This window comes from Nyctereutes procyonoides, unplaced genomic scaffold (assembly GCF_905146905.1).
Source record: "Nyctereutes procyonoides isolate TBG_1078 unplaced genomic scaffold, NYPRO_anot_genome, whole genome shotgun sequence".
Lineage (NCBI taxonomy): Eukaryota > Metazoa > Chordata > Mammalia > Carnivora > Canidae > Nyctereutes > Nyctereutes procyonoides.
In genome coordinates, this window is record NW_026575160.1 from 16,582,878 (window position 1) to 16,608,920 (window position 26,043).

At 41.2% G+C, this 26,043-nt stretch overlaps 1 protein-coding gene across 1 annotated transcript in view; it reads left to right on the top strand.

Moving 5' to 3' along the window:
• The first annotated feature begins 1,791 nt into the window (after positions 1-1,791).
• PLEKHA8 (pleckstrin homology domain containing A8) overlaps positions 1,792-26,043 on the top strand; it is a 59,154-nt gene continuing 34,902 nt past the window's right edge. Inside the window, exons 1-3 of the mRNA XM_055314595.1 lie at positions 1,792-1,978; positions 23,182-23,298; positions 24,312-24,467. Of these exons, the coding sequence (XP_055170570.1) occupies positions 1,939-1,978; positions 23,182-23,298; positions 24,312-24,467 (313 nt within the window). The 5' untranslated portion in view covers positions 1,792-1,938. The remainder of the gene's footprint in view (positions 1,979-23,181; positions 23,299-24,311; positions 24,468-26,043) is intronic.

Here is a 26,043-nt window from a genome sequence, read left to right on the forward strand (position 1 = left end):
CTGTATAAAGGATAAAGGCTTAAAAAAAAAAAGTTCCGTGAGTTTCGCAGAGCGCGTTCCGGTGCGTAAGCCTCACAGCACCGGTGAGGTCGGCTCTTTAATCCCATTTAAATGATAAATGTATCTGGGCTTGGAGAGGTTAAGTGTCCCGCTTAAAGTTCAGCCTCAAAGCCATTGAGCTCCGCCTCCAAACCAGGTCGTCTGATTCATTCTGCAACGCCGCGTAACGTTAGGACGGCTAATAATTTATCACTTAGGGGGTCGGGGGTAGCTCCCAGCGTGGATGAGGACGGGCGGGCCTCCACTTTAAAAAAAAAAAAAAGAAACCGTAATCACGGGTTGTGAGCTACATTGGCTCATCTTAGCTTAAGATCATTGGCTTTGCAGTTTTCGCCTAATTTCAAAAGCAAAACATGTTCACTGTCGTCGATGTGGAAGGAACTAGAAAGCACGAAGACAGTTTTTTTCCGGTTAAAATACAGGAGTTGAATTATATATGAGTTTCAGACACACAACGGATGATCTTATGCCAAAGAAAAAGGGGGTGGGGTGGGGAAGATGGTCTATAGAGCCATCATCTACAAATAATCACCTTAAGGTTTTGGGGCATGCTTCTGTGACGTTTGCCTAAAACAATTTGGATCAGGTGGTACAGCTTGCTTCGTAACCAGCTCTTTCTGCACTTAATCTGATGTTAATGTCTTCCCTGGTCAAATATCCTCAGCCCAGTACTTTCTCACACTTTAATTTGCTTAGGAATCCCCCGGAGAATCTTGTTAAAATGCAAATTTCGACACGGGAGGCCTTGGGGAGAGATCTTGGAATTTCGACGAGCTCCTCGGTGATGCCAGTGCAGCAGTCCGCGGATCACATTCCCGGAGCGAGGCCTGAGAGTGTAGACATGTTCACCAGGTGCACAGTATCCTATCGTGAGATTCCCATGAGCTCCATAGGTTCTATTGGTGGCCACCTCGATTTTGTGGGATCAATTAGCCTTTTTTTTTTTTTTTTAAGATTTTATTTATTCATGAGAGACTCAGAGAGAGAGAGAGAGGCAGGCTCCATGCAGGGAACCCGATGCGGGACTCGATCTCGGGACTCGATCTCGGGACTCGATCCCATGACTCGATCCCGGGACTCGATCTCGGGGCTCCGGGATCACGCCCCGGGCCGAAGGCAGGCGCTAACCCGCTGAGCCACCCAGGGATCCCCTCAATTAGCCTTTCAATAAGAATTGGACCTGGGGACTGGAACGCAGGAGGCACCCTAAGGGGTCTCCTTGACACTCACCCCCCACCCCACCCGCAAACATCGAGAGGTGGGTTCTTTCCAATCGACAGTACCACGAGCCGTCAGGACTGCGTCCCGCACGGGTCCCAGACATAGCTCTCCCTCCTTCCCGTAGACCCGTCGCCTAGTCCCAAGCCAGCCTCCCAGGACTCAATTTCCCTGCCATCCCCTCGGTCTACGTCAGCCCCGCCGCCGCCGCGGTTGCTGCCAAGCCCCGGAGTGGACTTCGGGAACGTGCGCGCGAACGGCGCACTGGGCATGCGCAAGGCAGCCCCGGGCCCGGCCGGTCGAGGACTCTGGCGGCTCGCGGTCGCGCGGCCGGCGACCCGCCGCCTCGCTAGCGGCCGCGAGGAGGGAGCAGCCGCCGCCCCGCCGCCGCCCCCCACGCCCCCACCAGCGCCTTGGCCTCCTGGTGGACGGAGCCGGCCCCGCCGCTCGGGGCCCGCGGCCGGCCGCGTCCTCACGTGCCGAGGCCGCCGCAGTGACCCCGCCCCCGGCCGAGGATGTGAGGCTGGCTGGCCCGGCGTGCCCGCGGCGGTCCGGGCGGCTCGGCGGCGCCGGGCGATGGCCCTGCTGCCGGCGCTCCTCGCGTCCTGGGGCTCGGGGCAGTGAGGGGCCCGGCGGGCGAGGGCAGGCGGCCGCGGCGCCATGGAGGGGGTGCTGTACAAGTGGACCAACTATCTGAGCGGTGAGTGGGGGGCGCGCCGGGCGCCGCGTCCTTTGTCTGCGCGGCCGGGGGGCGGCGTCGGGGTCGTCGGGGTCGTCGGGGTCGTCGGGGTCGCGGCCCCTCCTGAGGCGGGAGCGGCCTGCACGGCCGGGAATGTTGCCCCGGAGCCGTCCTCACAGAGCCGTGTCCGCGTGCTGCGCGAGCCCGGGGGCTGGGTGAGGGCCGGAGCCGCCGCCTCACGAGGCAGGCCGGGCGCCCGCGCTGGGGCCCTCTGGGGGTCCGCCCCGCGCCGGCGGAGGAGCCGGTCTCACCCGGCCAGCAGGTAGGTCGGAAGGCTTCAGGTGAGTGCCCGAGAGAATCCCAGGAGCTGGAATTCCAGAGGTGAGACGTCCTTTCTTCCACACGAAGTTCCCGGTGCGGACACTTTTCCTTTCGTCACCTTCGGAGCCCTCCGTGCGCGGGCCGACGTCTCGGGAGTTGGCCTCTCCCCAGTTTTCAAAGCTCCAAAGTCCGTGCACGGTGTTTGCGTTTCTCAACGGAGCATCCTTTTTTGTTTCACGGACTCGGAAATTACCGTAAAAGAATGAAACCGTAGCAGCTGTTTTGGTTGCACTGCCGGGCGAGAATGGCTTAAAAAAAAAGAAAAATAGTACCCCGCCCCCTTTCCAATGTGTGGAAGTACTTTATTTCATATTTTGGAAGGTCATAACTTATCCTCCCAACTGGGAATAGGATTCAGAACGAGTCTTTTTTTTTTTTTTTTTTTTTTTTCCATTTGTGCAACCAGTGTGTTAGTAAGAAGTAAGAAGCCTTCTGCTTGCTGGAAATTGTGTTAGGCACCTTTTGGGAACTTTATTGTAGAAAATGAGGCGGGCACTTTTTTTTAAATTTTTTTTAATTTTTATTTATTTATGATAGTCACAGAGACACAGGCAGAGGGAGAAGCAGGCTCCATGCACCAGGAGCCCGATGTGGGATTCGATCCGGGGTCTCCAGGATCGCGCCCTGGGCCAAAGGCAGGCGCCAAACCGCTGCGCCACCCAGGGATCCCGAGGTGGGCACTTTTAATAGCGTATTTGAAACCGGAAGTATTCCCAGGATCGCTTACAGTGAGAGAGCTATACTGTCCCATCCTTTCTCTGATAGAACAGTTTTTTAAAGGTTGCAGTGTGGTGACGACGGATGTGTCTGGGAGGATCGGTTGGTATAGACTTTGATGAGGTTACATGGCACAGCCAAAAATGCACCTGTTGGGTGTACCCAGGATCTCTTCCTTATGCAAACTGTGGTGAGAAGTGAGTTGTTTATTTTTCTTATTAGTAGAGACTGAGGGAGGAGAAGTGTTTTTAGAAGATCTGGCCTTTGTTTTTTGAGCACTTTCTTCGAAGCCAAATGATGAAATTAGATGTGGATAACTTGTGACTGGGCTTTGGTGAATGTCCAGTGCTGGTTAACACTCTACTTAAACCAAAAGAAACATGCATGATCGGGTCATTTTCCTTTGAGATCTCTCTGAGCCTTGATATGTATGGATCTTATGTCGTTGAGTAAAATTTAGTTCCTGGTCTTTCACCCCTTTCTTTGCATAACACATGCTTTTTGACTTTTTTCTTTCATCCTGAACACTGGTCCTTCTTTTCTTCCATCTCCTCCCCACCATTTCTTTTTTTTTTTTTTTTTTGTAGATTTTATTTATTCATGACACAGAGAGAGAGAGAGAGAGAGGCAGAGACACAGAAACAGGCAGAGGGAGAAGCAGGCTCTAAGCAGGAAGCCTGATGTGGGACTCGATCCTGGGACTCCAGGATCATACCCTGGGCCAAAGGCAGGCGCTAAACCGCCGAGCCACCCAGGGAACCCCTGATTCACCTTTTTTTATTCCTCTCTTTCTTCTTTATATAGAAAGATTAGTCTCTGGGTATAGTCCCTGTTTCCTGTTGTGAAATGCCTTTTTTCCCCCCTGACTCTTTTTATGTACCCTTCAATAAAATAAAACCTCTCTAGAAGGATCTTTTGGAATCTTTATCCTGTGATGCCTGTACCATCTGTCCTGTTGGAAAAGAGTCGTCTTTTTTCTGCCCCAAGTGAAAGAAGTTAGTTCTGCAAATGTGCCAGGGTGGAAGCCCTAAAAAAAGGGGGCTGGAGCCATTGCCAGAGGCAGCTGTCCTCTTATCATGCTGCTGCTTCCCTTGGACTCACGCGCCTCCTCATTGTGGGCATACTGTTCATGGAAGCCTGTCACACTACTGGGTACTTCTCCTGAATATACTTAAAATTATGTTTCAGTACATTGTCTTTCATCAGGAGATAAATTTAAACAGTATAGCCTACGAAGAACAAATGCATTCCTGTTTCTTCTATCTTCCTATGTAAGTTAGTCTCCCAGAAGAGTATAGTGTGACTATTAATGACACGCTTTGGTGAAGACATTACTACTTTTTCTTTTCTGAAGCTTGTGGGGTTTTTTTGTTTGTTTGTTTTTGTTTTTTTATTTATTCATGAGAGATACAGAGAGAGGCAGAGACAGGCAGAAGGAGAAGCAGGCTCCATGTAGGGAGCCCGATGTGAGACTCAATCCCAGGACTCTGGAATCACACCCTGGGCCTAAGGCAGGCGCTAAAGCACCGAGCCACCCAGAGATCCCCTGTATTTTATTTTTTTGAAGCTTGTTTTTAAAAGTAATATTTTTTTCTTGGGATTTTGCATGTAGTAATTTTAAAATACATAAAATTCCAGTTTTTGTTCATGCTGAATTTTTCTCTAAATCAAACCTGTTTGTGTAATTTTGTCATACCCACTGCTTGATATGGGAATCCTTTGGCAAACGTGAGTGGAGAAGTTAGAAAATCAGTTTATTAGCGGGTCCTCGGATCACTTGGAGGATATTGTTAATTTCACTCACCACCTTCTGTGTCCTCGGCACTTTCTCAGGTACAGGGCAAGGGACACGACACAGAGTAAGACAGACACAGTCGCAGCCTTCTTTGAGTGAGCTTATAGTCTGGTGGGGGAGAAAGACATCATGGAATAAGTACTTAGAAGCATGTTCCAAGCATGTGTGGTCTGGGGGAAGATGAAGGAGAGAAACTAGCTTGGGTCATTGGGGAAGGCTTCTCTGAAGAAGAGATTTCAGCAGAGCCTAAAGGATAAATAGAAGCTAACTAGTTAGCAAGGTCAAGGCAGAGCTGCAGTTGGAGGTTGCTGAGAAGAATTTATAGCTACAGAGAATGTCAGTATGAAGACCCAAAGCGGGATAGAGACAGGTGAGTAAGAAAAGGAAAGAAGACCCACGTGGCTGCAGAGTTGAGAGCAAAGTTAATAAGGCTCCATCCACCAGGGCTACAGGGGGTGGGTAGGAAGCTTGAAAGGCTCCTGCAGGGCGTCTTACGCTGGGGTAAAAACGGTGCAGTGGTGGGAGTGGGTGAGAGAAAAATGATGAGATTGTTTAAAAGCTTACTTTGGTTGCGTTTACTATATTTTGCTAAATACTGTTATTTATTTTGTGAATTTCTTTTGCCTCTTGAATTAAACTGGTAGGTATCAGTTACTGAAAGTTGGAAACATCAAACCCTGAGAATAATATCTAAATTGCTTGCATGAGTGTGGTGCCAAAATACAGAAATAGAAGCAGTTCTTTTTCTAATACATTAGGTATTATATTCAGGTACCATCTGCTCCTTAAAAGGAAAGTGGAAGAAAAAAAAAAGTAAAAGAGAGCTCATGTGTTTTTTCTACCAACAGCCCTGAGCCATCCTACTTTTTAAGCATCTGATTTAGGGTCAAACCCTCTCTTCAGGTATTTGATTAAACCTGGAATGCAAAGGAAATGGATCAAACATTTCACAAACACCTATATAGTGTGAGACACAGAGCTAGGCATTGTAGGTTTGTTATTTGTATCTTTCAAGCCCTAAAACTTGCTCAAGGAATATTATACATACACACTTGTAAATTAGTGCTCTGTAGTAGAATCCTAATTGAGGAGTCAGTTGATATCAGCTCTATCACTGCCAGCTTCAGAGTCACTTTACCATTCTGAGCTTAGCATCTTCCTCCATAAAAATGATGAGATTTACCAGTTAATAATTATAAAAATAGTAAAAAACTTAATAATGTTCCAGGCACTATTCTAAACATTATATGTGGATTAAGTCATTTAATCTTCACAGCAGTTTTAAGAAGCAGTTGCCTTTATTCCCATATTCCAGATGAAGATCTTGAGACACAGAAAGGTAAAGAAACTGGCCCAAGGTCACATAGTAAGTGGCTTCAGAGTCATTGCTCCATTACATAATATTTTGAAAGGTCCTTCCTGCTTGATCATTATATAATTCTAGCTGATTCATAATGCACCTATATTTAAAGTATGTTGACCTAGAATAGCAGACTATTTGGGGGTAGGAGGAAGGGAAGAGTTCAGGAGTGAGGAAGACTTTGCTCAGTATTGTGCATGTGTTTTGTCACAAGAAAATTTTCTGAACTGTGCTGTGAGCTTTCTGTTTTGCAGTTTTAGGTCCCTTTCCTGCTCTCTCAGCAAATGGGAGGTCTGCTGCCCAGAGCTCTATCCAGCTGCAGGCTTCAGGGGCCCAACCAGCAGGTTAGGGCACAAGCACATTGCAGTACTGCATTCCAGAAATAATACAAGCTTGCATCATGCTGACCAGATGGTTGTCTGAGAAAGTACCATAATTTTGCTTACTACACCCCAATTCAGGTGAAGGAAGGTGACTCCTGCCCATATATGTTTGTGCTATATAAACAGTGCCAAGAGGGCATCTGGAATGTGAGTGATCAGAGCAAGATTCTCATGGTCTCATAACCCTGGTCAACATTTTTTGTTGTTGTTGCTTTAGCCTCTTTATTGAGATAAATATTCACTTATCATAAGTTTCACTCATTTAAAGTATACTAGTTAGTAGTTCTTAGTGTATTTATAGAGTGTAACCATAACTACAATTTTAAAACATTTGCATTATCCCCTAAAGAAACCCAGTTAGCAATCTTTTCCACCCCACCCCCTCTTGCCCTTGACAACCACTAATCTTATGTCTGTGTAAACTTGTCTATTCTAGACATTTCATATGAAAGGAATCCTACATTATGTGGTCTTTCTGTGGCTTATTTTATCTAGTATAATGTTTTTTGGGTTCATGGATATATAACATACATCAGTACTTCATTTCTTTTTATTACAAATAATACTCCACTGTACGGATATATCATATTTTGTTTATCCATTCATCAATTGGAAATTTGAGTTGCTCTATTTTTTTGGTTTTATGAGTAACAGTGCTGTGAATATTTGTGGCAGGTTTTTGTATGGACATGTTTTTATTTCTCTTGAATATAAACCTAGGAGTGTAATTGCTGGATCACATGATAATTCTCTTGAACAGTTTGGGGGAACAAACTTTTTTTCCAAACTGGCTGCACTATTTTACGTTCTTATCAGTAATGAAAAAAATGTTCTTATTTCTCCACATTTTCACCAATACTTATTATTATGTCTTTTTTATTATATCCATTCCAGTGACTGTTAAGTGGTATCTCATTGTGGTTTTGAATTCTATTTTTCTTTTTCTTTTTTTAAAGATTTTATTTATTTATTCATGAGAATACACAGAGAGAAGGAGAGAGACACAGGCAGAGGGAGAAGCAGGCTCCACGCAGGGAGCCTGCCATGGGGCTCGATCCCGATCCCGCCGCTCCACGATCACACCCTAGACCAAAGGCAGACGCCAAACAGCTGAGCCAACCGGGGATTCCCTGAGTTCTATTTTTCTAATGACTAATGATGTTGATCATCTTTTCATGTGCTTATGAGCCATTTATAGATATTTTTTAAAGAAATATGTATTTACAGCCTTTGCCCACTTGTTGATTGAGTTATTTTTTCATTATAGAATTGTAAGAGTTCTTTATTCTGGATGCAGGTTCTTTATTAAATATATAATTTGCAAATATTTTTTCCTATTCTGTAAATTGCCTTTTACTTTCTTAATGGTATCATTTACAGCACAAATGTTTTTAATTTTGATACCTAGTTTATCAATTTTTTTCTTTTATTACTGTGGTTTTCCTGTCATATCTTACTAAACTATTGCCTAACTTAACCCAAAGTCACAAAGATTTACTCCTGTTTTTTTCCCAAATTTTTATAGCTTGAGCTGTTACGTTTAGGTCTGTGGTCCATTTTGAATTAATTTTTGTGTATGATATGAGTTAAGGGTCACCTTTATTCTTCCTTATTCTCTGTGGTATCCAGTGTTCAGCTCTTTATTCATGATTTCAGTGACAGGACCATGGGCCAGTATATTTGAATGTTTTATTTTTTTTTTAATCTTTTTTTTTTAAGATTTTATTTATTCATGAGAGAGAGAGAGAGAGAGAGGCAGAGACACAGGCAAAGAGAGAAGGAGGCTCCATGCAGGGAGCCTGATGTGGGACTCAATCCCTGGTCTCCAAGACCAGGCCCTGGGCTGCAGGCGGCGTTAAACCGCTGCACCACTGGGGCTGCCCTGACAGTCATTCTTTTGAATGAATGCTGATTACAGATCATGTAATTCTGTGTACTACTTACCTTTGCTTCTATCAAAAATTAATAATTTGTTAAGGAACATAAAGATGTTAACCATTGCCTCAGTGGACTCCATCAAAAGCAGCACCAGTCTTTCCATTGATTCTGATCTGTGTGTGATGTGGTTGGAGATGTTAGGAGTAACTGTGGAGTCTTAGGTCATTGAAGTGGTCTGTAGACTGAAGAGGCCTGGGGACCATTTTTTTCAGACTGTACTCTCAGTGTTTAATCTTTGCCATTTCCTGTTACCATTACTTTGATCTTGCTTAGAATTGAGCAAAAGCCAATTAAGTTACATTAGGAATAGATTTGAGACAGATAAGAAAACATGCAACAGAGCTTTGTTGGACAAAAGACAGATGAATGAGACAACAGGAAGGGTAAGTCCAAAAAAATACTATGATGCTTGAGCATTTCTCTCCCTGGATCCATTTTCAAGTTGGCTCATGGAGTGTGTGACAGTACCAGGAGAGATGGAAAAATGCAAAACTTAAAGTTAGCCAAAGAGAGGGCTGAGCTTTCTCAGTATTCTTATTACATCAAGGAAGCAAAATCTCATTTGCTTGAGGATCTACTCCATGTCCTTTAGATAGAATTGTTCCTGTACAATCCAAAACAAGGATGGCTCTCTCTTGATTTTTAAATACCAGAGGAATGGTTTTAGCAATCTACTTTTTAATGCAGTTTAATAGCCCCCAGTCATCGTTCATTCACTGAGTATGAATGAAACACTGAGTATCAGCTTCTTACTGGACCCTGTGTGGGTGTTAGAGATACTGTTTTGAGTAAGACGTGATCCTGTTCTCAAGTAGATCATAGTCTAGTGGATATCCTTAACTATGAAAAAATACCCTTCTAAGTTCATGATTTTGACCCTTATTAAGCCTTTACGTGGTTATTTCAAGGTTGTGGTTTGACAAGACTTAAAAGAACCACATTGCATATCGCTGATCCATAGGTGTAGTTAGCTGTAACCTGTCACCCTCCGGTGTCTTTATTAGAATTTTAAAGGCAAATTTGGGGTATCCCTGATAGGCTGAAATGTTAAAGTCTTTGGTTATCCAGGTTGACATTACAGATATCCTTCTGTTTTTCTGCCTCTACCGGCCAATATACACAACCTGGGTGGAGACCAGCCCCTTCATCTGAGGCCCGTGTAAGCAGAGAGAAATGATATAGAGAAGAAAATTAGAACATGTCCGAGCAGACAGGCATACTTTTGTCAAGAAAAAATGTAGCAATTCTAGAAGGAAGGGAGTGGGGGGGGAAGGAAAGAAAGGAAGTGGAAGGGCAGGTAGAATTGACCTGAACAGAAGGGGCAAGTGAGAGAACAGAAGTGAGGAAACCAGTAGTACTAAACTAAAAGGGAGAGTGCTGTCCTGAGACCAGAAGGAAGTACTGGGGTGTTGTTGGATTAATCCAAGTCAAGCCTGAGAGTTTTTAATTGTTAGAGAGTCCCTTGGAGTTTCTGAATAGGAAGCAAAAACAGGTAAAAACAATACATAAGGAAGATCCAGCTGGCTAAAACATGTTAAGGGAGGAGGAAAAGCTGAAATAATAGGGACAAAATGATGATGGAAGAGGAAAAGGGAAGCAGCATCCTCCATTTCACAGATGAATAAACCAAGGTTCTTAAGTAATTAACTTAGAATCACACAGCATGGAGTGCCTGTGGCATAGTCATTTGATCCAACTCTTGGTTTCAGCTCATGTCTGATCTCAGGGTTGTGAGATCAAGCCCTGTGTCAGGCTCCTCGCTCAGCAAGGAGTCTGCTTGTGTTTTTTTTTTCTCTCTCTCAAATAAATAAGTAAACCTTGAAAATAAAAAAAGAATCGCACAGCAAATAGGTATTGAGCCAGGTCTCCCTGACTTCATGTCCTTCCCATGATTTTATAGTGTGCCTCAGCATGGGCATGGTGTAATGTTGAAGCCAAGAGTAAAAATGAGGAGAAGACTAAGTGACTGATGTGGAGGGATAGAGCAGCAGGGGCCCTCAGGTTAGGAACTAGGAGAGTAAGAGATTGCTGCATTTGTTAAAAGTGACATTATAGTCAGAAGGAAAAGGACATGTTAAACCTTAGATACTCAAGTTTAGTCCATCTCTCTCATTTATAAATTGGAAAATAATGTCCAGATGAATTAAGTAACATGCTCAAGAAGACATATCTAGGTGTTCTGAGTCTGAACTTGAACCAAACTTGCCTATTTTCTTGATTAAGGTGATGGTGACGCATACAAGAAGCATTGCCCAGAACAAGTAAATATCCAGTTTGATAGCCCAAAGCACACAGCAGAGGTGACTTACAGCAGACTCCAACAGAAGATTCTAAAGAGAATTTGATATAATATATTGTAATTATAGTCTCCTCACCATCTGCATGTCTGACTCCCCAGTAGACTTTTACTTTTTGAAGCTAGGATCTGCTTTTCTCTAAATCTCTAAGCCTGGCAAATTATAAGTGCTCAAAAAATGCTTTGTGAATTAATTAATGGTAAATTGAGGAACCTGTAATTTAGTTAATGCTTGGTTATTATCTGTTACTATTAGGGATGTCTCTTCTTCCCTCTTTCCCAGCTGCAACAAAACTCTAATGACTGACCTGGCAGAGGAGCACACAGCCTTGTTATCTCCTGTCCTGTCCGAAGCTCCCCAAGGGAAGCTGAGTTATGGGGGAGGGCTCTGATGAGGTGGGATATAAGTGAGCACACACAACTGGACATGAAAAACACCAAGACTAGAGATCAGGGTCAGTAACTATGCTTTCCTTCAGTGTAAAAATGGTAGGTTTTCTCACCTTTAACATATCTATAAAACATCCATGATAAAATGTATTGTAACCATCATATAATATACATGGGTTATGAATACAGCAATCATAATTTATGGTGAATAAATTTAAGTCTTGACTCACCACTTCAGAAAGATTGTTAATCTTATGGAGAAATTTATTTATTTTTATTTTATTTTATTTTTTTATTTTTATTTTTTTCCTATGGAGAAATTTAGTCTCCCCTTATTTTTTTGACATTAGTTACTTTCTCTTGAAATAGATTCTATGGAAGAATGGAGTTTCCTGTTACTTTGAATTAAGATGGAGGTTTACAGGTTTTGAAAGCTGAAAGAGACTATTAGACTCATGCTATAATTCTGTACAGAAGGAAATTAAAAGCTGATAGAAGTTAGAGGCTCATTCAGCCCTTTTGCCTCTTAGGTTCTGTTCCTTTTTTATTATGGTCACTTGATTTTACCTCTTATGATTGATGAAAAAGCACCTTTCCTTCATTTTTTTTTTTTTTACTTTTAGCTTAATTTTCTAGAAGAGATTTAAATAGCCCCTTCTTTTGTTTTTCTGCAGCAGTATTTCATTATGAATTTTTTAAAATTCACAACATGTTAATTTTTTTTTACCTTTTTTTTTCCCCTGTTAAACAGTAAGATTTTAAACTGGTTTCCCATAACATCTAATTGACAGAAGTTCTGAAGAAACTATGATGGGTTTATAGGCAGAGTGATGTACCCTAGCATGAGGTTGACATTCACTTAGTGGATAACCTACCAGTTCTATTTAAGAGTGTTGTTATTGGGCCACGGTAGAGTAACTTCACTATATTCCCTCTTCCACTGATTACAGCTAAAAACTGAACAAAGTACTCAAGCAATTACTTGAGAACTCTGAAAAGTAAGTAATAGCAAGTGGACTGGAGAGGGAATACAACACTTGAACAACCACCATGGTAAAGATGAACATTCTTGAAACAAATGGAAAGGTAGAGATTCTTAGCAGAGAAATATAAAATGCTAAAAAGGACTAAATGGACATTTTAGAACTAAAAAGTATAATATAATTTTTAAAACATCACTTAGTAGATGGGCTCAGTAGAATATAAATGGCACAGGAAAGAATCAGTGAGCTTGAAGATAAAGTCAATAGAAATTACCCAGTTGAAAGAACAGAGGAAAAAAAAAAAGAAAATAAATGAATAAAACCTCAGGGATACAAACTTCCACTTAGAAGAAAAATAAGGGGCACCTGAGTGGCTCAGTCGGTTAAGCATCCTCAGGTCATAATCTCCGGGTCTTGTCGGCCTCTACACTGGGGCTAGATCCTGTCTGGGATTCTCTTTCCGTTTTCCTCTCCCCACTTCCCCCCACAAAAAAGAAAAAAACAAGTCTTGGTGATATACGGCACAATGACTATAGTTAGTAATAGTGTGTTGTATATTTGAAAATTGCTAAGAGAGTAAATCTTAAAGTTTTTATTACAGAAAAAAATTTGTAAGTATGTGTGGTAATAGATACTAAACTTCTTGTGATCATTTTGCAATATATACATAAATCATGTTGATGTTAAATATCAATTGTACCTCCATTAAAAAAATATAAAATCAGGGGCCTGGGGGACAGTAACAAAAGGTCTAATATTTAGGCTTTGGAACAAAGAGAAGGGTAAGGAGAGGACATAGGTAAAGAAAAAGAGGCTGAAAAAAATAATAACTGAAAACTTCCCAAATTGGGCAAAAGCTGCACATTTACAAATTCAAGATAGTCACCAAACTCTAAGCAGTGTAAAAGACATACCATACATATCAGAATGGAACTACTGAAAACCAAAAAACACTCAAAAGCAACAAAAATAGAAAGTGCAATAGGAAAACAGTTTCAGTATCTGGGATTTTGTACCAGAAAATATGGAGGCTAGAAGACAATGGAACGGTATCTTAACATTCTGAAAGAAAAGAATTGTCCACAGAGTTCTGTATTTAATAAAATATTCTCTAAGAGTTAAGGCAAAATAAAAACATCCCTAGATGGAGAAAAACTAAAATGTTAAAGGCAGTTCTTTAAGCTGATATCATGGGAAACGTAGAACATCAGGATAAAAGGAAGAGCAACAGAAATGATAAATAATCATGCAAATATGATAAACTTTTTCCACTCTTAAGTTCTTTAAAATGTCTTTTACTAGGGGAAGCAAAAATTATAACATCATCAGTGGGGGTGGGGTGTTCATTGTATGTAGATGTAATACTTATGGTAACTATAATATAAAGAAGGAAGGCTAAAAGGACTTTTATTTTTAAGGGTTTTTTTTTTAAGATTTTATTTATTTATTCATAGACACAGAGAGAGAGGGGGACAGAGATAACAGGCAGAGGGAGAAGCAGGCTCCATGCAGGGAGCCCGACATGGGACTTGATCCCCGGTCTCCAGGATTACACCCCAGGCTGCAGGCGGCGCCAAACCTCTGCGCCACCGGGGCTGCCCTAAAAGGACTTCTTTGGTTTTAAACTTGTCTATTTTGCTTAAAATGGTGAAATATTAATTCTAAGTAGGCTGAAAAGTTAGATATCTATTTCTCAAGCCCTAGAGCAACCATTGGAAAAATATCAAGAGATAAAAGCAGAAGATTCGAAGGATAAAATGGAATCCTATAATCCAAAATAAGACAGGAAAGGGAGGAACAAAGTAACCAATACCAAAGCAGGAAACAACCAGAAAAATAATAAAAAGTGACATTAATTCCAACTTTATTGATAATATATTAAATGTAAGTGGTCTAAACAGATAAATGGCACAGATTGTCAGGGTGAAAAACAAGACCAAACCATATGCTGTCTATGAGATTCTACTTTAAATGTAAAGATACAGATTGAAAATAAAAGGATAGGGGATCCCTGGGTGGCACAGCGGTTTGGCGCCTGCCTTTGGCCCAGGGCGCGATCCTGAAGACCCGGGATCGAATCCCACATCGGGCTCCCGGTGCATGGAGCCTGCTTCTCCCTCTATGTCTCTCTCTCTCTCTCTCTATCATAAATAAATAAAAATTAAAAAAAAAAAGGATATACGAACATAGGTGCAAAAGTCCTCAACAAGATATCAGCAAATTGAATCTAAAAATGTATAAAAAGAATTGTATATATGACCAATTAAAATTTATCCCAGATGTGCAAGTCTGGTAATGCATTAATGTTATCCATTAATGTAACCCATTCTATTAATGAGCATAAAAAGAAAAATCACATGGTCATATCAATAGATAGAAAAACCATTTATCAAATCACCTATTCATGTTAAAACTTTCTCAACTTGATTAAAGACTATTTTCCAAAAACCTACAGCTAATATCATACTTTATGATGAGAAACTAGAATTTTTCCCACTAAAGTCAACTATAAGGCAAAGATGTTCCCTCACCACTCCTTTTTAACATCATACAGAAGGTCTTGCTAATATATAAGGCAAGGCGAGGAAATTAATACTGTACAGATTTGGAAGGAAGACATAAAACTGTCTTTGTTGGGGTATCTGGATGGCTTAGTTGAGCAGCCAGCTCTTTATTTCGGCTCAGATGGTGGTCTCAGGATCTTGAGATCAAGCCCCAAGTAAGCTTTGTGCTCAGCCAGGGAGTCTGCTTCAGGATTCTGTTCTCCCTTTGCTCCTCCCACACACGTGTGGAGCATGCATGCTTTCTCTCTCTCAAATCTTTAAAAAACAAAACAAAACTGTCTTTATTCACATGTGACATAATCACCTATGTAGACAATCTGAAAGAACTAACCAAAAAAGTGGAACTCCTAAGCAGTTGTAGCAAAGTTGCAGGATACAAAGCTTATGTGCAAAAGTCACTGCTTTCCCATATACCAACAATGACCAAGTAGAATTTGAAATTTTTTTTTTTTTAAATTTTTTATTTATTTATTTATTTATGATAGTCACAGAGAGAGAGAGGCAGAGACACAGGCAGAGGGAGAAGCAGGCTCCATGCATCAGGAGCCCGACGTGGGATTCAATCCCGGGTCTCCAGGATCGCGCCCTGGGCCAAAGGCAGGCGCCAAACCGCTGCGCCACCCAGGGATCCCTAGAATTTGAAATTTTAAACACAGTACCAGGGGATCCCTGGGTGGCGCAGCGGTTTAGCGCCTGCCTTTGGCCCAGGGCGCGATCTTGGAGACCCGGGATCGAATCCCACGTCGGGCTCCCGGTGCATGGAGCCTGCTTCTCCCTCTGCCTGTGTCTCTGCCTCTCTCTCTCTCTCTCTGTGACTATCATAAATAAATAAAAAAAAAAATTAAATAAAAAAAAAATAAAATAAACACAGTACCATTTACATTTGCACCCCCTAAAATGAAATACTTAGGTAAAAGCCTAAGAATGATGTATAAGGGCAGCCCCGGTGCCTCAGTGGTTTAGTGCTGCCTTCAGCCCAGGGCCTGATCCTGGAGACCCGGGATCAAGTTCCACATCAGGCTTCTGCATGGAGCCTGCTTCTCCCTCTGCCTGTGTCTCTGCCTCTCTCTGTGTGTGTATGTGTGTGTCTCTCATGAATAAATAAAAATCTTAAAAAAAAGTAATGTACAAGATCTGTATGAGAAAAACTGAAACTGGTGAATGAAATCTAAGAAAAACTAAATAAATGGAGAAATATACCCATGATCATGGGTGGTAAGACTCAATATTGCCAATTTATCAGTTTCCCCAACTTGATCTATAAATTCAATGCAATTCCAGTCTAAAGTCCCAAGAAATTACTTTATGGATGTCAACAAATTGACAAGAGTCATTTGGAGAGGCAGATGACCCAGAGTTGCCAACACTGTCTTGAAGGCTATCTGACTTGACCACTTACTATAAAAGCTACAGTAATCAACATTTTGTGGTATTGGTAAAAGCAAAGATCGTTGGGAAAAAAAATAGCCCAGAAGCAGACTCACATAAATATTGACATTTTACAAAGGTAGACAGTACATATAATACAATGAAGCAAAGGTATTTTCTTCAACAAATGGTGCTGGACCAACTGGGCATCCACATGTAGAATAAATACAGACAGACAGACTACATCCTTCACCAAAATTAAGTCAAAATGGACCTTAGATCTAAATGTAAAATACAAGACTACAAAACTCTTGGAAGATAACATAGGAGAAAACCTATGATGACCTTGGCTATTTTCATGTCTTTTTAGATACAATTCCAAATACACAATCCATGAAAGAAATAATAAGCTGGACTTCATTAAAATTTATAAAAACCTTTGCTGTGTGAAAGACAGTATCAATAGAATTAGAAGACACATCATAGACTGAGAGAAAATAGCTGTGAAAGACATCTGATAAAAGAACCGTTATCCAAAATATACAAAGAAAACTCTTAAGATTCAACAATAAGAAAACCAATTTACAAATGGGCCAAAGAGCTTTACAGGCACCTCACCAAAGAAGATATATGGATGGCAAACAAGCTTATGCAAAGTAGCTCTACATCATATGTCATAGAAATGCAAAAGAAAGCAACAGTGAGATATCATTATACATCTATTAGAATGGCCAATATCTGGAACAGTTATCTTTGGAAACTTCAACATTCTTCTCTCAGTAATCCATAGAACAAGTAGACAGTAAATCAAAGATGCAGAAGATGTGAACATTATCAACCAGCTTGACCTAATTGACATTTATCAAACAGTCCCTCAAACAGCAGCTGAATACTGCATTTTTATTTTTAATTTTTTTAAAGATTTATTTATTAGAGAGAGCATGAGCAGGGGGAGGGGCAAAGGGAGAAGCAGACACCCCACTGAGCAGAACCAAACATGAGGCTCTATCCCAGGACCCCAGGACCATGACCCAAGCCTAAGGCAGATGCTCAACCAACTGAGCCATCCTGGCCCCCCACTGCATTTTTTTTTTCCCAGATACACATGAAACATTCACTAAGATCAACCATGTTCTGAGCCGTAATAGAAACCCTACCCAATTGAAAAGAATGCCTTTGTCTGTCTGTAACAGAAATAAACTAGAAAGCAATGACGGAAGGATATGGGAAATCCCCAAATATTAGGAAATTAAACAGTATACTTGTGAGTAACCCAGGGGTCAAAGAGGAAGTCTCCAAGAAAATTGGAAAATATGTTCAACCTAAAATGAAAACACAGCAGTGGTTGGCCAAGGGTAAAGTGTGGGAAGAGGGCTTAACTACAAAGGGGGCAACACAAGGGAATTTTGAGGGGAGGATAATGGAATTTTTCTGTATCTTTATTATGATAGTTGTTAGAAGATTATGCATTTATCAAATTCCAAAACTGTTAACCAAAGAAGAAATTCAATTACATGTAAATTTTAAAATATTTTTAAGAATTTAAATGTCAAGGTGCCTGACTGGCTTAGCCAGTAGAGCACGGGACTCGATCTCAGGGTTGTGAGTTGGAGCCCCATGATGGGGGTAGAGATTACTTAAAAATCTTGGGTGGGGGGGCTAGAATTTAAGTGTCCTTTTAATGGAGTACCCTTGTTTTTAGTGAAATGTTTGGATGAGTTACTAGTCACAAAGCTGCTGTGTAAAAAAGGGAAACTACAGTATTTTTTAGACATAGGTATGACTCACAAATAATCACTCTTTGGGTTGGATCTTTTTTTTTTATTATTTAAGATTTTATTTATTTATTCATGAGAGAGAGAGGCAGGCAGAGACACAGGCAGAGGGAGAAGCAGGGAGCCTGACGTTGGACTCCATCCCTGGTCTCCAGGATCAGACCCTGGGCTGAAGGCAGCGCTAAACCGCTGAGCCACCCGGGCTGCCCTGGTTTGGATCTTTAAAGGATTTAGACCATCTCTAGAAATTCTGATTTAAAAATGGTAGTTGTGAAATAAAAAAGGAAGAAAATATAATATAAATTAACAAGAGCTATGCTATTTTAGATCCACATATATGTACATTTTTTCCAAGAAAATTATGCTTATTGAAAAAATACATACTATTCAACAATTAGCTGAAAAAAGTGAATTTTGCAAACAGCTGCTGTCAATTAAATATAGAAAGACATTGCACTGAGAAAAGAACAAGCTGAATGATCTTCAAATCTTTAATTTCTTTGAATGTTTTATAATTTTCAGAGTTTAAGTTTTATATTTCTTTTATTGAATCTGTTCCTAAGTATCTTATTCTCTTTGATGTTGTTATAAAAGAAATTGTGTCCTTAATTTCATTTTCAGTTCATTGCAACTGTATAGAAATGCAATGGATATCTGGAGAGTGGTCTTCTTTCAACCTTGCCAAATCTGGTAATTCTAATAGTCTTTTTTATTGGGCTCCTTAGGTTTTTGTTTTATTTTGTTTTGAAATACACAAGAGGGTGTCTGCAAATAAAGGTAGATTTGCTTCCTCCTTTCCAATCTGGATACCTTTTATTTCATTTTGTACCCCTAATTGCCCTGAGTAAAACCTCCAATAAAATGTTGAATAGAAGTGGCAAGAGGAAGCATCCTTATGTTGTCTCAGGGGAAAAGCATCCAGTCTTTTGTCATTAAGTATATTAGTTGTGGGTTGTTGTTGGTTTGGTTTTTTGTGGCTTTTTTGTGTGTGCACATTTATCAGAGTTTCCCTTATATTCCCAGTTGGTTGAGAATTTTTACACCAAAAGGTGTTAGATTTTGTCAAGTGCTTTTGCTTTTTCTACAATTAGCGAATTGATCATGTGATACTTCATTAATCTTTTATTTAGGGAAAAAAACCTAACTCAGACATTAAGTTAAAAAATATATATATGTATAATTATTGCCTCACCTTTTTTTAGCCCACTTAACTGTAAAGTTCAGTGGGTATCTTATCTAGGGCTATAACATGGTCTCATTGTGGTGTTAAAAACTGTCATCTTGGGCAGCCCAGGTGGCTCAGCGGTTTAGTGCCACCTTCAGCCCAGGGCGTGATCCTGGAGACCCGGGATTGAGTCCCACGTCCGGCTCCCTGCATGGAGCCTGCTTCTCCCTCTGCCTGTGTCTCTGCCTCTCTCTCTGTGTGTGTCTCTCGTGAATAAATAAATAAAATCTTAAAAAAAAAAAAAGAAAAGAAAAACCACACAACTGTCATCTAGATTTTCTTCCTTTCCCCTGCCTCCCTGAAGTCCTCCCACACCCATTCCCTTTATGTGTGAATCATGTTTAGGTCCCGTGTGATGGCAGAATGACTGCTGGCAGCTCCAGGCAAACATCTTCCAGTCCAAAGAAAAAAAGAGTCTCCATTTATTTCCACCTTTCTCCAGACCTAGCAACAGTCCCAAGATCATCTTTGGTTGGGTCACTTGCCTGTTGTGAAGTGTATCATTGAAGACAGGGGATGTGAAGCTCCCATTTAAGCCTGAATCACATGCCCCCCCCCCCCAGCTGGTCAGCCCCACCCAACTACATGGAAAGAGTATGGAGGAGATTTTCAGTAACAGAAATGTAGAGGGTGGATGTCAGGTTACCAAAAATAAATGTCCACCGCACCTTCTGTGGTAAAATATTCCAGAATAATGCAAAGTATGTGAAATTGGTATTTAAGTAGTTTTATTTCCCTACCCCATCCCTGGCAGGGGTAGCTTATATAAGCTAAAACTTTTCTCTGCTCACACCACATTCCATCTCCAATAGAGAAGGGCCAAGAAAAGAGTGGGGGTTGGACAGGAAGATTAATGGTAATCTAATGGAGCAGGGACTGGTTACACCCACAGTTTTCATCTGCTCTTTTGTTTCCTTGAATATTTTATCATTTCCAAGTGTGTTATTAAGGGCTCTCTAGAAAAATAGACCCAATAGTATACAGAACTGTATATGTATTACATATATGTGTGTGTGTGTGTGTGTGTGTGTTTGTATATATAACATATGAAGGGATTTATTATAAGAATTGGCTTATGCAGTTAGGGAGACTGAGAAGTCCGTGATCTTTTTTTTTTTTTAAGATTTTATTTATTTATTCATAGAGACATGGGGGGGGGGGGCAGAGGCACAGGCAGAGGGAGAAGCAGGCTCCATGCAGGGAGCCTGACGTGGGACACGATCCAGGGTCCCCAGGATCACACCCCGGGCTGCAGGCGGTGCTAAACCACTGGGCCACCGGGGCTGCCCAAGTCCATGATCTTCTATTGGTGAGCTGGAGAACCAGGAAAGCTGATGATGCAGTTGGTCTGAGTTCAAAGGCCTAAGAATTGGAGAGATGGATGGGGTAAATACTGTGCCTGGTTCTCCAGTCCAGAGAACCATGAGCACCAGTGTTCTAAACCTAAAGAAGATGGCTGTCTCCCTCTGAGAGAATAAATTCTCCATTCCTCTGCCTTTTGTTCTACTGAGGGTCTCAGGAGATTGGGTGACGCTCACTTGTAATGGTGAGGGCAGTCTTAATTCAAATGCTAATCTCTGCCAGAGACACCCCCACTGACATACCTAGAAATACCATTTTACTTGCTATCTGGGCATCGCTTAGCCTATCAAGTTGATACATAAAATTCAGTATCACATTAGTCACGGTAACTGCAGATAAGTTAAAACAAGAAATGGATTAATGCCCTCTTCATTCTTGCCTCTTTTCTCATAGTTATTTCTGTGCTGTATCTGAGCTTCTGAGGACTGGACATCATTGAAGAGCAGTGTGTTCCAGTCCCCTCTAGACTCTCCATTGCTCTGCCTATAAATTTCACCTAATAGGAATGAGACAGACCTCTGTGGCCTCGTAATGTACCTTCTGAAAATCCAGTAACTTTATGGTTTAAAGAAAAGTTATTCTTGGTTATGATTTTTGTAGTTACAAACTATAGGGTAAAATAACAATATATAGAACTTCCCTTAGTATATACTTCGAGGTAAATGTAGATCCTATTACAGGGAAAGTGGTGTTTCAGTTGTTATTACAGTTTACCAGCTACTTTCAAAACTTAACTGCAGCTGTGCTTTGTGTGTGTGTTTGTGTGATGGGGGAGGTGTTTAACTTTTTTCAGATTACTATAAGATAAAGCTATTTAGGGCCACATTTTTTCAATTTGTAGATTTTTTTCACATTTCAACAACAAATCAGAAAGCATCTTAGAATCAGTACTGTGTCATTGCTTAACGGGCAGGTATTTTTTTTTTCTTGTGTTACCTAAAATAATGATATATCTTAAAATTGATGGTGTGTGATGATTAATATTACGTGTCAGTTTGCCTGGGCCATGGGGTGCCTAGACATTTGGCCACACATCTTTCTGGGTGTATCTGTGAGGGTGTTTCTGGATTGACATTTGAATTGGTAGACTGAGTAAAGTAGATTGCCCTTCCCTAATATGAATCTTATCCAATCAATCAAAGACCTAAATAGAATAAAAAGACTAAGAAATAGGGAACTCCTCCTGCCTGCCTGAGCTGGAACATTGGTTTTTTCCTGCTTTCTGCCCCAGACTGAAGCACAGCTCTTCTTGGTTTGTGTGAATAAGGCATCAGACCTCTGTATCAAAGCAGCCCCTAGGGCTCTGCTCAAAGCTCCTCCTGGCCTTCTCTCTGTCTGCCTCAGCCACAGACGAGTTTCATGAGAAAAATGTGTCCTTAAAGGGCTCTAGCATTTCAGAGATAGAAAAATATATATCCAACTGAGGACATTGACGAAACTTTATGCAGAAATAGTTAGAGATGACATTTTAGAAAGAAGATTCAGCTTAGGCAAAAGCCCAGAAGCAAGAATACAGAAAATAAGTTTGGTTTGTCTAGAATATAGATTGGGTAAGAGCACTAGATAAGATGTATATTTCAACCAAATATGGTTTGTCCCTGAAATTCTCCAAAGTAAAAGTAGTTAGCCTTTCAGTGTTTTAAGATTATTTTATTTCCGTGGATCAATTTTAAATAGTAAATGAAAGTTCTCTTTATCTAGGGTTCATATGCCCCTGCACAGGCTTATTAGCACTCTGGAATGATCTTTGACATCAAAAGGGCTATAGCCAAGGCACAGAGGTCCACAAGCACCTAGCTCTAGGGTACCCAAACAGACCAGGTTCAGCCTCTCGCTGCTGACAGAATCCAAAGACAGATGAGGGGTCGTGAAACAAAATAAGGTATTTCAGTGAGACCAACACCAAGAAGTTGGCAGACTAAAGTCTCAAAGACTGTCTCCAAAGTGTTCAAAATACTCCCAGATTTAGATAAAGAGAATGTGGGACAAAGGTCAGTGGGTACATGTGCTGGGCAGTAAAGGTCAGGCTCATCACTGTCTTGGGGTCATTTGTGCAGGATCTTGCAGAAGTCAGGGAGCGTTAAGGCTTGAGGGAGTTGTTTCACTTCCTATCAGGAGATCCTTTGGCTGTGATGTCTTTTGCCTGAATTAAGAGATAAGCTAGAAAGAAGAACTTAATCACTTAGAAAGTACAGACAGAGGTCAAAATGGAGGTGGTTAAAGTCCTCTTTCAGAACAGTATAATCTTCTGCCTCATTTCTAAGTTGGGATAATTTTTCTTAACCAGAGGAAAGAAGATCAGGTTTGTGATAATGTTCAGGAAACCATAATCTTTTACCTTAAAAAAATTAAAAACCAAAAATCACTAGTACTATATGAAAGGAAAAGGGAATAAAAATCATTAGTCTTCCTCTTAACTAGAGAATCATCACTATGTCCCTGATCCTTGCAGACTTCTTCTATACATTATGTGACTAAAAATATATGGCCCTGTGGGTGTTTGATTTTAGTTTTAAAAATGATCATGCATACAGTATTTACTAACCTACTTCTTTCCCTTCTTTTCCTGGAATATAAGCTCCTTGGAGCTGGGACCCAGCCACCTTTGTCAGGTCCCATTCCTGTGTACTGGGAGACACCTCCAATGCGGGCAGTAATTGAGACCATGTTCTTGCTTCTATTTGCAGGTTGGCAGCCTAGATGGTTCCTACTCTGTGGGGGTATATTATCCTATTATGATTCTCCTGAAGATGCCTGGAAAGGTTGCAAAGGGAGTATCCAAATGGCGGTCTGTGAAATTCAAGGTAAGAACCAAGAGATTTGCAGGTTTTCTTTTTCTTTCTGTCTCCCCCATAAAATTAAAAAAAACCCACTGGCCTCTCTGTGCCTATCTCTGCTGTTCCTATGATACAAAGATATACATAGTGTTATGTCCCAAAAGAAAGCCTTGCAAATAAGACCTAAAACTGCAACCAATTTTTACGAGGAGGTTGTTGAAGAGGTAGTCAAAATAAATGAGAACAGTGTGTTTCACCACACATTTAGTGCCCATTTTTTAGTCCCTTGCTCACCTGAAGCCAGGGCAACTATGTGCAAAGCTTATTTAAGTCTTTTTACTGCAGCATCAAACACTTCTATGTTTAAATCAGGACACACACACACATACACCTTCTTATCACCACTGTATACTTAAAACAAGCAAACACATAAAGACTTGCAAATAGCTTTTACTTCTTAGTTTGGGGACATCTTAAGACATGCTGAGAAGATATGGCTCCGAAACAAGATTAGTAGAGAAACAGATTAGAAGGGTATTTTACAGCAGGGTAGGGGGTGAAGGAGAATGTAGTTTCCTTATTTCTTCTTCCAAAGATCTCAGAGGAAATTCTCACACTTTTGATATAACTTGTGAAGGACAGTAGAAAAGGAAAAATATTGTGTTCTTGATTGCTTTCCAGTAAACCCAAGAAGATACAGAGGCGTACCCTTGTTGGCATGCAAGCTTTTTTGGCCTCAGAGCAGCATACTTTACACACACAAGCCAAAAGAGAGATTCTGTATCTATTCCAGTAAGGAGAATTGAGTGCTTCTTTTTTAGTCTTGGTGATACCTTGGAGCCAGCTAGGGTTTTTCTTCTTCATCAACAGAGGCATTCAGGAAGAGATAAATAAACTAGGGAAGGTGGTAAGAGCTAGCATCCTCCCTTGGAAGAAGCCTTCAGTGACTGGCACCAGTTGAGCTCCAGAATTTGGGTGGAGTGGAGGCTACCCAGATTGCACTCTTCTAGGTTTCTGACCTCCCTCTGCCTTGCTCCCAGTTCATTCTGTAGATAACACACGCATGGACCTGATAATCCCTGGGGAGCAGTATTTCTACTTGAAGGCCAGAAGTGTGGCTGAGAGACAGCGGTGGCTGGTAGCCCTGGGGTCAGCCAAGGCTTGCCTGACAGACAGTAGGACCCAGAAGGAAAAAGGCAAGTATCAATTGTCCTCTGATCTCGGATCCTTGGGAATCACCCACTGACCTCTTTGGGTTCCCATATTTGTTATCTTGCCTCTGACCACCTAGGCAGTTTTTTGTGTCCTTCACATACCATATACCCCTGAAATTTCAAGGACAGTGTGTATTTATTAACTCCTCTCTTAGCATATCACAATAGAGAGAGCACGGGCTTTGAAGCCAGATACAACTGGATTCAAATTATGGCTTTGTAGATTACTGGCTTTTTGACCTTGGCATAGGTCATTTAATCTCTCTGATCCTCAGCTTCCTCATTTTTTTTTTTTTTTGCTTCCTCATATTTTTAAAAAAGGTAACAACCTACATTAGAAGGATTGCCATGAGTATTAGTAATGATATGAACCTGTTTAGTACCCAGTCTGGCACAAAGTTGACCTTTGGTAAAGAAGCCTTGGATCAGGGTATTTTCTCCAGTAACACCCCACCTCCCCCTCCCTTTCCCTGGGATGGATACCTAATTGTCAGGTTGCTACTGCTTAATGCTCATTAATTCAACATCATTAAGTCTCCTGAGAACCCTGGCATAACTCTATGCAGACTGGGGGAAGAGTGCCAGGGCTTACTGTCTGAGACCTAATGCCACCTTCCCAGCCCTTTACCCCATATGTATACCTGAAGAGATTAGTGGGAGACAGGGGCCTCTTTCTTATGACAAGTGTGGCAGATGTGTTTACCTCTTCAAGTAGACAAGGAAAATGGCCTCTTCCTTGGTTGTTTTTGAATGCCAAATTGGGAGCATATTCTAGACACTGTCAGATCAAGTTATAATGTACAGCTTTTTTTTTTTTTTTAATGTACAGCTTTTTCATGGGGGAAAAAAAAACAAGTGATAATGAGCCCTCAGCGCCAGAGTAGCTGGAGCACTGTGCTAATGAGGGAGCAGCAGGTGCACAGAAGGGTGCTCTTAGCCTTGATGGGTGGCATGCTGGACGAGTTCTGTGAATTAACAAGCCATCTTATTAGTAGTAATTGCACGTTACAGAACAGTTTCCCAGTTTTGAGTACTGTTAGGAGGTAGATTGCTATGACCCCATTTTATAGATAGGGAAAACTGTGCAGCCAATGAAACCAAAACTCAGAACCCTTGACTCTGTTCCCAGTTTTTTTTTTTTTTTTTTAAAGATTCTATCCATTTATTCATGAGAGTCTCAGACAGATGCAGAGACACAGGCAGAGGGAGAAGCAGGCTCCCCATAGGGAGCCTGATGCGGGACTCGAACCCTGGACTAGGGTCACACCCTGAGCTCAAGACAGATGCTCAACTGCTGAGCCACCCGGGTGTCCCTCTGCAATCAGTTTTGACATGAGGAGTTGAAAAGTATGCTGTATCTTTCTTCCTACACTGGCTATCATTCAGTATGTTGGCCCAAGAAATAACATAGATTAAAAAGACTAGAAATCTCTTTTTGTTTTTCTTGCCCACATATCTTCATGTGTATCTTATCTATAACTCATACCATAAACATCTGACTTTAGATGTAGGTTATATATTGCACTCTATGGTATGCTAACCAGTGAATAGTTCCTTC